The 15,433-nt window shown below is 42.6% G+C and overlaps 1 protein-coding gene across 1 annotated transcript in view; it reads right to left on the minus strand.

The window, feature by feature from the left end:
* NUP210 (nucleoporin 210) overlaps window positions 1-15,433 on the minus strand; it is a 124,373-nt gene that overhangs the window by 24,164 nt on the left and 84,776 nt on the right. Inside the window, exons 23-29 of the mRNA XM_039546052.1 lie at window positions 15,128-15,263; window positions 13,559-13,621; window positions 12,649-12,828; window positions 9,799-9,879; window positions 7,777-7,908; window positions 7,418-7,576; window positions 2,920-3,011 (exon numbers count right to left, since the gene is read on the minus strand). Coding sequence (XP_039401986.1) covers window positions 2,920-3,011; window positions 7,418-7,576; window positions 7,777-7,908; window positions 9,799-9,879; window positions 12,649-12,828; window positions 13,559-13,621; window positions 15,128-15,263 — 843 coding nt within the window. The remainder of the gene's footprint in view (window positions 1-2,919; window positions 3,012-7,417; window positions 7,577-7,776; window positions 7,909-9,798; window positions 9,880-12,648; window positions 12,829-13,558; window positions 13,622-15,127; window positions 15,264-15,433) is intronic.

Below are 15,433 nucleotides of genomic sequence, written 5' to 3' on the forward strand. Positions count from 1 at the left end.
TGACTCATTGGATATTTTAAAGACCCACTTACACATGTTCTACCATACATATAAACAACCTTCTCTTCTCTTCTCTCCCCGCCCCCATGCATTTTTCCATTCAGCTGAGAATACAGCATTTTCCTTCTGTGGAACCCAACACGGAAACTGTATCCTGACGGCCCTTCATGGCTGGTCAAATAGTGAAGGTGCCAGGCTTGATTAGACCACGGGATAAACTGTTTCTGTTGGCGTTGTGACAAATACGGCAACTTCCTGCACTCTCCTTGGAAGGCCTTAGTTTGTGTGTTATTGTGGGCTGGGACTGTATGTAACCTCTCTGGGGGAGATGTGACAGATATTGCAACCCCACAGAGCATCTTTACGGTCCATTGTTTTAAATGAATGGTTTATGTATGATTATGTCATTCTTCATGCAGAAGGACTACCACAGCTCCTCTAGGAACTGAGGCTGTGAGTGGTGATTAAGGGGAATCAGCCTGGTTGTTATATCTCCCTCCCCAGCCCCCCGAGGTATCACTTCCCAGAGAGGCTGACATATACGAGTTCAAACTCGATTCTCCTGAGGCCAACAGACAAAAGGACTTTTGGATAAACAGCCTGAGTTTAAACTGACTCAAAGCCTTCTTTCTGATTCAGTCTACAGTCAGAACTTTCTGTCCAAGTGGGGAGGGCTCGATACTTGCAGAAGAGTTGGAAAGACTTGATCTAGTACGGCCCCCTAAGACTGATGGATGAACGGTGGTAAGCTTTTAGCATGTCTGTAGGTTCTTTTATTGTTTTTATATGTCTACTCTGTAATGTTTTCACCTCAAGAATAAATGTGCTTGCTTAGAAAGAGCTGTGTGGTAATGTGTAACTGCGGTCAATTTAGCTGTTCATAGCCTTTGGCGAGAAAGCCAAGCACAGACGCTGGCCTGGTTCGGCAGTTTCGCTTGCTGGCAATATCCCTGTGTAAGGAAGGAACAGTGGAGTCTGGAAAACTCCCAGTCAGGAGGGAGAGAGATGCGGGTTTCTACCCAAAAGAGATGAAGGCTGGGGAGTCAGGAGCCTAGAGAAGATTCCTCTGGCGGACCACAAGGGGAGAATACATGTGCAGTTGCCCTGAACTGTGACAGGAATATCCCGGGATAGCGGGAATGGTCTGACCATTGTGGGAGATGTGCAATGAAAAGGAGTATGCAAATTATTCTCCATTGGTTGGGCCCTCAGCTGCTCAGAGTAACCACAAAAAGCCTTAAGAGGAGAGGCCAAGGAGCCATACGGATTATTTTAATTTATTGACCATACCAAGTGTGCTAGGCCATTTACAGAACAAGACACACAGTCTTTGCCCCTGATAACTTATAGGCTAAATGGCAGATTCTGATACTCTTACTCACTTTATGTCATGAGGAGTCTCATCATCTCCAATAGTGCTATATGTTGAGTAAGGTACTATTCAGTATGAGCAAGGATATGAGGTTTAGAAACAATACGCTAGGTGTCAGAAATAGCACCACAGCTGATAATATGAGAGTAATAGAGGGAAGTTGGGGGAAGGAAAACAAGGATTACAATTAAACTCATGGGATTGTTCCTGTATGTTAGCTCTGCTGGGGTTTTTTGGGGTGGGGTGGAGGAGATCCTTTATTGCATGGTGTTTACAGCACCAGGACTGGATTTTGATTAATGTATTCACCGTGAAGACACATGAATGAATTCAGTGCATCGTGCCTCAGGCAGCCAAAGGATGATGCAGCCAATGGAGACATGGTCAAATTTTAAAGCTTTCCTCCCCTGGAGAAAGCAATGGTGTAAACACCATTTGTCCTGACCCCATGGGTAAAACCCCTGTGGAAAGTAGCTGCCCCTTTCTAGCACTGGGCTTGAAATTTTCAGCCGCTAAGACAAAGTATATCAAGCCTGAAATAAGTTTAAAGAACAATACTTTGAAAAGTGACAATATAAAAATGGCACCTCCTTATTCAGCAGATCCGTTCCCTGACTTTGGCAGGAAAAATGTTTCTGCTTTTTTCAATCCCAACAGCTCTGTATAGCCAGTGTTAGCAATTGGGAGTGAAAGCAGGTTTCTTTTCGGACTCACAAGCCATCATGAGAGCTATTAACTAAGTTCCAAATGAAGGGCAAAATCCTGTCCTGCTGTCTCCACCCCCTCCACCCCCCGTTACACCTCTGTAATCCTATTGAAGACAGAGTTACAGATATGTAACCAAGACCAGAGTTACTAGTGATAATACATGAGCCAGACTTGCAGATCAAGCCTGGCTGGGACAAAAAAATAGTCTTTTCTTAGTTGTACCCTGTACAAACTAGAGCTGGAAATCATTTTTTACACTGCTACTTCTCAAAATACAATCATTTTAAGTAACTGTGACATGTAAAAAAATCTCAAGAGACAAAAATCAATATTTATTATTTTAAAGAAACAAAATGCAGATTTTACCATGGTGACGTGAAAGTTCAGGAAATAAAAACATTACCAAAAATCAGTGGATTTAAGTTGTGATCTTTAGGTAATACACTTTCTGGTCTCACAATCTAGTCCCAACCTCTCAGTCAGAAGAGCATCAAGGAGCTGGTTTTCAGAAGTGCTGAGTACCCACAACTCAAGTTAAAGTCATCTACAGATTCTCAGAACCTCTTAAAACCAAGACTTAAAAGTTCTCAGACCTATACGACTGTGTAGGTATAGCTTTCTAACCAAGGAAAGACAAGTACAAGATTTGATAGAAAACAAATGTAGAGATAAAGGGCTACTAATAATCAGATAAATCCTTCAATATAAGAATGTACAGGGAGACTTTTTTTTTTTAACGAAACAGACCAAAAAAAAGTTATTTTAAATATCAAGAATTATACTTTACAGCTACAATAAATTGCTGACACACAGGCCCACTGTAAAAAAATACCACTTACCTGTTTGTTTGAAGTTTAATAAATGAGTTAGGTGACATTAAGATCTGCTCCGCATCTACTTGTGGAGTAACTAGAAGTAGTTTATCAAATACCTGGAAAATAAAAACTAGCCTTGTTTATTTCTACGACCAGCTAGCTACTGAAGAACATTTACTTCTATTTATTCTTCCTCTTCCAAAACAAAATTAAGAAAAGGAACACAAAAGAGGGACATATGAACAACTGTTTTGAACTTCGTAGTGATAATGCCTTAACTATATTTTAATATACAGGATTAACAAGTTGTGCACTAGTTTAGGAATGATGTGAATAAATGTGAGACAGTCCAGATGAGAGCAACAGAAGTGATAAAAGGTTTAGAAAATCTGACTTGAGAGGAAATGTTTAAAAAAAAAAAACCTGGGCATGTTTGGTCTTAAGAAAAGAAGACCGGGGAACCTTACAGTCTGTTACAAAGAGGACTGAGATCGATTGTTCTCCATGTCACCAAATGTAGGACAAGAAGTTACTGGCTTATTCTGCAGTAATGGCAATTTAGGTTAGATATTAGGAAAAACTTTCTAATTATAAGGATAGTTGATTTCTGGAATAGACTTCCAAGGAAGGTTGTGGAATTCCCATCACTGGAGGTTTTTAAGAACAGTTTGAACAAACAACTGTCAGGGATGGTCTAGCTTTACTTGGTCCTGCCTAGCATGGGAGGCTGGACTAAATCATCTCTCAAGGTTTCTTCCAGTCCTACATTTCTAGGATTTCTATGATTCTATGTATGGCATACTGAAAAGATGTACAGTTGAAGAAAAAAATGTTATCAAGGCAAACAGAACAAATTGCATTGAAAATAAAAATCACCTTTTTAATCTGTTTAATACATAAGCTCTCTGTTTCCCTTTGAAGTGGGAGATTTTTATTTATGTAGATGAGGAGAAATAGTATGGCTTCTCAATTTATTGTGGATGGATTAGATCTCTGCAGAGAGCATTGTCTGCCTCTGTGTTTCCCCACCTTTGTGTTTTAGATTGAATTCATTAGAAGAAATTTGCAATAAGGTGTTAAAAGTCTTTTGAAAAATTAAAATTTAAAGCAGTTTTTAAATATTTCTATTATATGAAGTAGTGGAAAAATCAAAGAAATACAAGATTAAATATCACATATGGAGGTTCTGACTTATGCTACATAGTATATTTTGTCCCCATTATTCTTGTAAAAAAATGAACTTCTATAAGCATATATGTTATATTTCCCAATTGTTTCTCAGTACAAGGATATGATGTCATGCTAGAGAGTCTGTAGATGTGGAGCAATTCATTTGTAAGTTTATTGTATACACATATGCACATGTGTATTATACATAAGGCTATGTTTTAGTCATGGGCATTTTTAGTAAATGTCATGGATAGGTCACGGGCCGTGTAGCAGGGTGGACCCTGCTCCTGCTGGAAGGGGTTTAAAAAGTGGCCTGACAGGGCTTGAGAGCAGTGGCTCTCAAGGCTGAGCTGACCAGGGAAGTGGCTGCAGCTGGGGGCCACGCCCCAAACAGAGCAACAGGGCCTTATAACAAGGCAGGGAAGCCAGGACCCAGACAGTCTCTCTCTGGCTATAGAGAGAGTTGGGCCTGGCTGCTTAGGAGCTTGAGACTGGATACCTGAGTGCAGCAGGGCTGGGGAAGGCTGAGGAGCCGGGGAGCTCCAGCCTAGAAAGCCCCAGGCTACGGCCTAGCAGTGGGCCAATAGGTACTGGGGGTTGCAGAGGGCAACCTAGGGGTAGGCCAAGGCAGCAGGTCCAAACCCAACTTTGCCTGTGATGAGTAGGCTGATACTGCAGTCTGTGCCAGAGTGTGGGGCTAGACAATGACTGGCAGTAGCCAAATACTGAGGCAAGGTAGTGATAGAGGGTGGGGGTTCCCTGAGAGAGAAAGGGAGACCCAGAGAGAAAGGGGTTGCTGCTAGGGGGCAGCACCCCATGTAAAAGGGCACCGGGTCCAGGGAGGGCCTAAGAACAGGTGGATCACCAGCCTGCAGAGGGCGCTCTGGGCTGGAACTGAGCTAACTTCGGAGAGCAACCAGTGGGAGGCGCCGCAGGGGTGAGTCGACCCATTTACAGGCCGTAAACAAAAATTCACAGGTCTGTGACCTGTCCATGACTTTTATTAAAAATACTCACTGTGACTAAAACTTGGGCGGGGGGCCGGACTGCTGGGGGGAGGGGTAGAGGTGACCTGAGACCCCTGCTGGTACTGGGGGAAGTCTCTGCTGCCTTTTTAATGGTCTTTTCATGTGATTTAGTAGCTGGAACAAGGAGAAGGAGCCAGCACCAAGTCACCAGCCAGCTCTCTGAAGACTACCAGCAAAACCTATGGGGTCCACGGATCACAGTGTGTGAAAACTGATGGTTTTATGCAAGGGACAGTGAGCCTCAAACCATCACAGGACAAAAAGGTGAATGTATTTACAGAACAGAGTAGGATATGTATCCTAATCAGTAGTACTTGCAGCCACATGAGCCTGAGCACCTCCGGAGAGTCCCCAGCTCTCATTAAAAATGATGGAAGCTGGGGGTGCTCAGCATTTCTGAGGAAGTGGAAGGCACTTCACAGGGTTGGGTCTTCCTGCTTGATTAAGGTTAGCAACCTTTAGCCCTTACACAGGCAAGGGGAAAAAAAGAATCACTAAAGAGGGAAGTTGCCAATATGCTCATTTTTGAATGATACTTTGTAGTGTTCATTATACCCAGTTTGTGGTGTTAAAGAATAAAAATGTAAACCACTGTACAGAATAGTCATTCATTCTAAAGAGAGGAACGATTTTTTATTTTTCCATTCAACTGGTTTGCAATTTAAAGACCTGGAAATGCACCTTTTGAATTTCAGGGTGCTACTAACAATGAATATCAAGAATCCAGCTAAGAAACTACAATTGACTCATGAAGCTTCTAACTCTATTATCAACAACATCACTTCAATAATAAGTCTGACTCTGCACTAGACTCAAGACCTCAAATGACCTTTAAAAAAAAAGGCCACTATTAAAATATTAATAGCTTTCTACACCCATCTCTGAGATCTTTAATTTGATTATGGTGACATATTAACCACTAAACCCATAGGCAAACAATGCTAGCCCACCATCCACAATATATGCCAAGATTTAAGAATGATAAGCATAGTACCGGTAACTGGTAGATAAATAAGATTGTGTTAAATCTTGCACCACCTTATGCTTTAATATGATGTTAAACATACTTCTGTAATAAGGGCAGAATCCTGCAATCACTTATGCATGTGAATAACTTTAATCATGTGGCTTTAATGTGCCTACTTAAAAGGTAATGTTACTCACATGCATGTTTGCAAAAACAGGGTTGAAATGTTTTCCTGCTATAAACTCAAAAAAAAATATTCACAAATTGTTGCTGTTCGTAACTTATCTGTAACAATACACTGTGCACATTTGAAGTATTGTCACTTAGGACCAAAAGGTGAAAATGCAAAGGCTGTAATTTTAAAGAAACTTTTAAAATACGATTTTTAATAATAGGCAACTGCAGTGTTTACATTTTAGAACTTGGGAAGATTCAGTCTCTCTTGTCAAAAGCCAGGCACGACTGGCTTTTCAACATAACAGCTTGTGGAGGTGGGGGTGGGGGAAAATGCTGGGTGTCTCATTTCTTGAATAATGTTCATTTACTAAATGGTACACTTTTCTAACATTTCTTCACTGGATTCTCCCCACATTTATTCCTGACTCACAGCAACAATGATCTTACTCACTGTTTCAAAAGATAACACTGAAATTTCCATCACTTTATTTTTAATTTGTATTGCTCAGATCATTCCCACCTGTGGTAAAATCCAGGGGGTGGAGATGCTCTCCCCACATTGGCCCACTGAGAGCTGGATTTTGTCCCCCAAATGCCACCTTTGTGGACCCCAGGGTGGTGGAGGTGAAATTCTTTCTCTGAGTGGATCTAGTAGGTATGATATGGATCTAGGTTACTATCAAGAAAACCCTTCTAAATCTGTGTTACTGAGATCAGACCACACTGGTAAAATGGCACTGAAGACCTGAAGAAATCATTATATGGCTTGCAGTGATTGTGCATCACCACTACACAAAATTAATCTATGCTGTATCTTAATGGGGCCACTGATATGTAGTCTGAAAGAGCCACTTCCATAGCATGTTAAAGGCTACTTTTCCTTAATACCATAGCCAACTTCCAATACTGCCCCATCTAAAAAGAAAATTCAACAAAATAACATTCAGACACCATCAGGGAAGGAATGCTCAACACTTAACCCCAAATTAACAGATGGGTAACTTCTCTCTTAGTAGTGGGAGATGCCACCTATGCACCAATATCTAGAGTGGGGGCTTAGACTGGAACTGCATCTTTACATCTGCATTCCTTGCTCTAAAGTATTTAATTCAGACCTATAATATTGATTAATACTGTAGTTTCTTGTTTAAAACGAGACAAGCCGACCAGAACATTTTACCTGAATTTGGATTTCATCTGACAGCTCTCCTGCCAGACTGTGAAACTGTTCAGCAGTAGGATCAAGGGCTTTCACAATGACCTTCAGCCCTGTTCTTCCCTTCGCTCTGCCATAAACATCCATAGCAAAATTATATTTTGCTGGAAGCTGAAGAGAAGCCTGAAATAGGAAATACTCATTAACTGGAGTTGACAAGAAAGGAATTCCATCTTTGTGCCTAATGTGGGTACCCTCCTTTTGAGCAAATGGAGGCAGCGGATCTCAATTCCCATCCTGGGGAAGTTTAAGCATCACAAAAAAATGGGGTGCACGCATGCACCCACACCTCTAACCATTTCTGGGCCTACAGTAGAATTTACCTCATTGTGTCTTGTCTTGATGTCCAGGATATCTCTCTTGGTGACAGACCAGTGAAACGTTAACCCTGGCAATGCATTGCCAAACGAAAATGGGGTCTGATTACTGGTGATGCCCATCACATAAACTGGCATCTGAAAGCAGACAAACGGAGCTTTGATTGAAAAAGGTGCAACTTTGGGGCAGAAGTTAGTTATACAAGTAAGGAAGGAACATAGTAACTCAACACAAAATGCCCAAGCCAACTGAAGAGCTTTATTACTCAAGAAATAATACTTTTTAAAATATTGGGTTACCAAGGGCACCTTCAAAGTGATATCATGTATAGAACTCTCACGATGCATATCCTTTTGCATCAAAAAACTTTAAACCACTCCCTTTTGTAAGAGGCCCTACCACAACTAAGTGCTGATTCATTTAATCAGAACCCTCAGCAGCTGGTCACATGGAGGAGTCACTCATCCTATGTGGCCCCCTTAACAACAGAAACATCGTACACATTCTTACATTCTCTACAGTTTTGACTAGGCATTCTCTCTTCTGTGCTGGTTGGCTGTTTGTGCCAACCCGCTCCTTCCCCCCAGCCCCCAGTTTGTGACAACATGATATACCTATAATAAATATCCAAAAGGTGCAAATACCAAGCAAGGAGAATAATTATTTACCTCGTACAAATACGTAACTAGGCTTAATGGGATGAAATTAGGAAATGATTTAGACTAAATATCTGAAACAGCTTCCTAACAGTGACATAACTAAGACTGAAATAGTCTCTCAAAGCAATTGGTTGAGGTCCCATATTTTGAAATATTAGAGCCAGACTGGACATACTACATATTTTCCTGAAAGTAAAATAGACCAGACAACCCATCTCCAAATGAAAAGATTCCCTGGTAGTCATGCCAACATGGCGGAGTGCTAATTTTTGGTTCTACATTGAGTTCTGGCTCTAGCAAGTCCAAAGCAAGAACAGAAATAGAATTCCTTTTCTTCTTGTTTGCACCCTATTTGCGTGATCCTCTCTTGAAAGAGGTCAGAGTCTCCTTGTGGTTGGAGAAACACTGTCTTAAAGGAGCAGCAAGCATTAAAGATGAAGAAGCATGAGTGTAGGACGGGGTGGGCAAACTTTTTGGCCCGAGAGCCACAACTGGGTATGGAAATTGTATGTTGGGCCATGAATGCTCATGAAATTGGGGGCTGGGGTGCAGGAGGGCTGGAGGTCCGGCTGAGTGTGCAGGCTCTGGAGTGGGGCTGAGGAGTTGGGGGTGCAGGAGGGTGCTCTGGGCTGGGATCGAGGGGTTTGGAGGGCGCGAGGGGGATCAGGGCTGGGGCAGGGGGTTGGGGCATGGGAGGGGGTCAAGGAGGCAGGCTCTGGGCAGCGCTTACCTCAAGCAGCTCCCAGAAACAGTGGCATGTCCATCCTCCGGCTCCTACGTGGAGGTGCAGCCAGGCGGCTCTGCGCGCTGCCCTGTCCGCAGGCAGGGGCAGCGCGTGGAGCCCCCAGCGTGCCCCGTACACATAGGAACTGGAAGGGGAACATGCCGCAGCTTCCGGGAGCCATGCAGAGTGGGGCAAGACCTCGACCCCACTCCCCGGCTAGAGCGCCGCAGTGGGGCAAGCCCTGGACCCTGCTTCCTGGTGGGTGCTCTAGGGACAAATTAAAAACATCTGGAGGGCCAGGTGTGGCCCCCAAGCCGTAGTTTGCCCACCACTGGTGTAAGAGCATATGCTTTATTGTGACACAAATAGTGTCTGATTAGGTTAAATAGGAAGATGCCCAGAATAACACCAAGAAGTGAATGAGGGTTTGCATCACCATTTAATTAATTTAAAAAATCACGAGTTAATGTTTTATTCCACAAGATCAAGCTTAGAACTTCCGTTGGTTGATGTGAAAATGCTTTCCAACTAAACTATTAACTTTTTCTTTGTAATGCTCATTAGCACATTTCCTTTGAAAATTAAATATCAAAATAAAACAAAAAGAGTGGGAGAGAAAGAACTCTATGGGTAATTCAGCTAACCTGTGTACCGGTTTTCATTCGTGTAATGGGTGCACGGATTCTAACAGCCACCAGCCGTACTACTTCGACTTCCACTTTATCCTAAAAGGAAAAAAGGCTCTGTAAGAGGCAGACCATTTCATTTAATGACCTTGGTGAACTAGATTTTTAGTATCAGCTAGATGACAAGTTTCCAAACTACACATATCAAAGCAGGGACTTCAGACTTGCCCTTGATTCCTGTAGGCTACACTGAGGTTCACACAGCAGAGCCTTCTGTCTGCACAAAGCTCAGTGCAGGATCAGGGCCTTTGTAATGAACTGCTGCCTGGATCCACCCCAGTTGCCTCAAAATTGCCAGGCTGGGGTTGGAGCAGCCTAAGGTACAAATGGGAGGCAGTGGGCACTGATGGGCACAGCCAGGATCTTTGTCCGGGGAACTGATCTTGTTACCCGAAAGACTGGAACCGCTAATTTCAAGCAGAGACAACAAGCTTTAAAACACCTGGTTTTATGATAAATGAACAGGAGTACTTGTGGCACTTTAGGGACTAACAAATTTATTTGAGCATGAGCTTTCGTGGGCTACAGCTAGCCCATGAAAGCTTATGCTGAAATAAATTTGTTAGTCTCTAAGGTGCCACAAGTACTCCTGTTCTTTTTGCGAATACAGACTAACAAGGTTGCTACTCTGAAACCTGGTTTTACGATGCAGTTGGTGACAAAGGGAAACAATGATTACACTTCTCCCCATAACAAGTGGGTCTCACTGGCATGTGTCTCGTTAAAACCTCTCGCACCAAGTGTTAAAGTTTAAAAGAATACAATTTTTTTTTAAAAGATAGAGTGACAGAAATGTCTCTTTGCAATAAGAAATCAAAATGATTGATTTTGTAGATTTTTCTGTTTGTGTGATCCTGATTAAAATGGAAGTGTGAAAACAAACCAACTGCTCCCCCACCTCCTGCCACACACTGTAATGAACTGCAATGACTTGTTTGTTTTCTTTTATTCTCCCCATAAAAAAATCAACAAACAAATTTGCAGAAGAAAATTGAAGGGAAAAAAAATCCTTGCAGTTTAACTGAAATCCTCTGACACAACAGATGAAACCACAGACTTGACATAAATCAATACACTATAAATCCAATGTCAAATCAAAGTCAACTCAGTACAGAATGCTTGTCCATAAAAGGACACATCAAAATCCAGCTGAGTAAAGCCCTAACAACATGAGAGGATTTACGTTCTCAGACTGAAAAAAACACTATGGCAGAAGGGGAAAAACAAAGTCACAAATACATATTAGTTGTTGCTTAATTTAAAAGGCACCTGATGAGAATGGAGTGGTGTTTTAAATGGATGTGGTCTGGAGATTGCTGTTTAATTTCAGCTTAGATAAAATATGGAATGTGTTTACTTATCTACTGTACTGAAGTCTAATCTGTAAAGGATGTGTCTATTGCAGAAGACCAATATAAACATTGACAATCAAACTGAATTATGCCAATTTGACAGCAAGATAGATTGTAAACTACCACGTAAGAGCCCATGTCTTCCAACATACCTGTGACATGCATAGCACCCTAACACCACTACTTAAAAAATAAATAGTCTTTGCTCAAGACTGCAGAGTTGATGACTAGCAGGACTAGAAGGAGAAGATGGGGTCTCCAGGAGGAAGAGGAGTGAGTGATTCCAGATGGGGAGAGTAACAGTGCAAGACAGAAAGGGAGCCAGAAAATCACAAAATGGAAAAATAGGAGGAAGAGAACTAGGGGGAGGAGGGTGGACTGGAGAACAAGAGAGAGAATAGGAAAGAAGAAGAATGAGAGGGAGATAGATGTGAAACTTGGTGATTTCTCTTCTCTGCATCTCCTGTCATTTCCAGAGTTTTATCACTGAAGAGCAGTTGTGAGGACAGGACCAGACCTGGTGGTCACAAGGTAGAAGATTTGGCTGCCTAGTTCAATCTGCTGCCTTGCAGAAGCCACAGGCAGACATTGCTGTCCCTGAGTTACAGACACAGCAAATACTTTAACAAAATTCTGATCTGTCTCCATTGCTTGCCTCACCTGGGAATCTCCGTGTGCCCCCCAAGAAGGCCAAAGGGCTCCACTGTGCAGTAGTTGTCCAAACCCTACCTCAGGCAAACACAAAGACAAAGAGCTATGAGCCTCATGTGCAAGACCCTAGAGAACGTTGCACTTTTTTTGCTTTAGAAGCAGGCCTCTACCTGTCTGCCTGCACCCGCCTCCAGGCTTAGCAACTGCCCTCACTACTGGCACCAACAGGAGCAGTTCTTGGGTTTCATGGCCTGTATCTGGCAGCATGGCACAGACTACAGCACAGGACTAACTCTGGCCTTGCTTCACTCCCCACAAACTTAGCAGCTGCTTGAGATACTCCAGAAGGTGACCTGTTATCTAAGGAAGCCATGGACCTCAAGGGAAAAAAACAGAAAACCAACCAAAAAACCCCACCCTTCTAGGCAACCATGAGGTAACTTCTAGGTATGAGCAGTCTCAACCTTTGTTACTGTGGCAGGGCTGGCCTGGATGGATTCTTTCGGCAGTTTTACCAGTCAAGCCTATAGATGTCAAATGTAATGAGATCGTCCTGGGTTTTGTGCATAACTGAACTTTCAGGTGGTGAGATGCACAATTTAAGGATCCACTGAAGATATTTCTCACATTCCAAAGCGAATGCACTAAATCACAATCTGGGGCATTTGAAATCGCTATTTTTATCCCAATGGAGCTAGTGAAGTTATTGTGACAAGATTTTATTTTTGATTTTGGACACAGTCCATGTACTAACCCAAGATCAACATTAACTGGTTCTGACACACATAAGATGATGAAGTGTTACCTGCGACACCACCACAATTTGCCCAGTCTCTGCATCCACAGCTTGAACCACTCCAGTTACTGTCCCATTTCCAACTGCCTCTCCTCTTACAAGGCCAGTGCTGTTCACTGATGCAATCCTCTCGTCACTGATGGAGAAAATTATGTTGGACTGAGGTTGAGGGCCTCCTTCTGAAGTAATCTGTAGTTATACAGAGACCAGTGCTCAATAACAGATTGCATCCATCACAGCTCTGCTCTAGTTAATATTTGCACAGGGCCAGGGTGCACAATAGAGGGGGTGACTACTCACAGCTTCCTTTCTTTGCACAGACTGCACGAGGACAAATGGGTGGGCATCTGTACTCCCCCAGCAGCACCCAGACCCCCATCTACCCCACACATCAGCACATGGAGCAGGACCAGTGCATGGGGAGCTGGAAATGGGGACAAGAAGCTACACGCATAAAGGGTTGTTGCAGCACGCATGCTGCATCCCCATGCCAGGGAATTTAAGGAGCAATTCTGCCTCCCTGTATTCCTTGCAGGTGGTGTGACTCTGCTCTGTGCCTTGCTTTGCGTACTTAGCCCACAGCTGTCAGTTTTATGTTGGTGACAAGTTTACTGAACACTACAACTCATCCTGGGAGGGCTGGCTTTTCAGTCGAGTGAGATAAATATCAAAATATTGTTCTGACTACATGCTAAAACAGAAAGGTGGTCAAGCGTGAAGATATTCAACTGGCCTCTGTGCTGGAGAGGAGTTCTGGTCTGAATGTAGCTATGATACCAAGCTAAATATCAACATCCATAAATAAATAAAGAAAGAAAGATAGTATCATGGAAGCAAAGCAGTTAGCACTTCTCTAATAATGTATTACAACGACTTCTCAAACAGGAATTACAGTGGAACAAATGTAAAAATACCTCACCTGCATCACTGCTCCTATGATCAGGGTAACTTTTCTCGGCAATAGCCTAAATGGAGGAAAGACCTGGAAATGAAAGCACAAACATGTGTGTTCTCACCACTCTCTGATTCCGATGAATTATGCCTCCGAACAGCATATACAGGTTTTTGTGCGGCAACTTGGTTAGCCTGAGCAAACTAAGCCTCTAGAAAGCGTTGTTAACCCAGGCCCGTAGCTATGTTTGCAGAGAAGTACTACTGCACTTCTCGAATGCTGTAGGGGATTGGTGTTTGGACACATTTTATTTAGAAATAAAAATATTTTTTTCAGGTATTTTACAGGGAAAAAATGGAGACTGTGCCTGATATAAATGGAAGAGGGCGTGCCGGGGGGGGGGGGAGGGGAGGGGAGATAGCTCCCTTTTATGGATACCCTGCCAGCCAGTTCGCTATAAATCCCTCTTGGTAGTTGTTCTCTACTTGCTTTACCTGTAAAGGGTTAAAAAGTATCCCTACATAGGTAAAAGGAAGGGAGTGGGTGGCTGACCAAAAGAGCCAATGGGAAGGCTAGAACTTTTTAAAATGAGGAAAAAAAACTTTCCCTTTATGTCTGTGTTATTCTCCCAGAGAGCAGAGACAGGGCTGAAACTATGCTGTAAAAAGCTTTGGGCCAGGTATAAAAAAATCACCAGATCATACCTAGAAACTACTGATTTGAAACCCCAGATATGTAAGTAGATCAGGAAATGTCTAGGAAGAAGCAATTAGATTTATCTCTTTTATTTCATTATGGTTTGTGGACTACTCTGTGCTAAACGCCAGGTGCTTTTGTTTTGCTTGTAACTGTTAAGCTGGACCTCAAGAGAGCTATCCTGATGCTTAATCCTTGTCATTGTTTTTTTAAAAATCTAGCAAGAAGCCTAAGTACCAAATGTATTTTCTTTCTTTTTGTTTTTAATAAAATTTACCTTTTTTAAAGACCAGGATTGAATTTTTGTCCCTTGAGAGGTTTGTGCATATGTCGTTTAATTAGCTGTTGGCAACAGCTGATTTCCTTTGTTTTCTTTCTCAGCTCTTCCCTGGGGGGGCGGGGGTGTGTGAAAGGGATTGAGGGTTGAAGGAATTCCCAAGTGCGCCTTCCTGGGTTTCCAAAGCAGTTTTTTGCACTTGGGTGGTAGCAGCATCTACCCATCCAAGGTCAGAGAGAAGCTGTAACCCTGGAGTGACCAGTATTAATTTTTAAGGTAATAAAGGTAATAATTGGAGATATACCAATCTCCTAGAACTGGAAGGGACCTTGAAAGGTCATTGAGTCCAGCCCCCTGCCTTCACTAGCAGGATCAATTTTTGCCCCAGATCCCTAAGTGGCCTCCTCAAGGATTGAACTCACAACCCTGGGTTTAGCAGGCCAATGCTCAAACCACTGAGCTATCCCTCCCCCTTTAGAATCCTTGTGGGCCCCACCTTCTGCACTCGACATGCCACAGTGGGGAATCAGACTTGACAGTGCTAAATTACTATTTTCATACCACTCCGGTCCCACTGTAACAAGCATTTCAGATAACATATAATTAGAAATGAAGTTATTTACTTCAATCTGTTGGGGAGCAGAATTGATTTCTTGTCCATTTTTATCAGCGACTGTTGCAGTAAGGCTGGTTTGACCTATGACCGTGCCGTGAACTAGAAAAGCAGCAGTATGATCATCAAGAGCTTCATCGAGAGGACTGGAGCAAAAGAAAAATATATTAAATTAGGGAGGTCATTGAATGAATTACATTAATAAAAGGGTGACTTAGTGCACAAGGGGTTCATTTATCATCTCAAGGAGTTTTAGGTGACAAAGTCCTAAGCAGAATAATATGTAGGGATCTCAGTTCACTATGGAGCAGCAGGA

The sequence above is a fragment of the Mauremys reevesii genome, linkage group 7 (genome assembly GCF_016161935.1).
Source record: "Mauremys reevesii isolate NIE-2019 linkage group 7, ASM1616193v1, whole genome shotgun sequence".
In the NCBI taxonomy this organism is placed as follows: domain Eukaryota; kingdom Metazoa; phylum Chordata; order Testudines; family Geoemydidae; genus Mauremys; species Mauremys reevesii.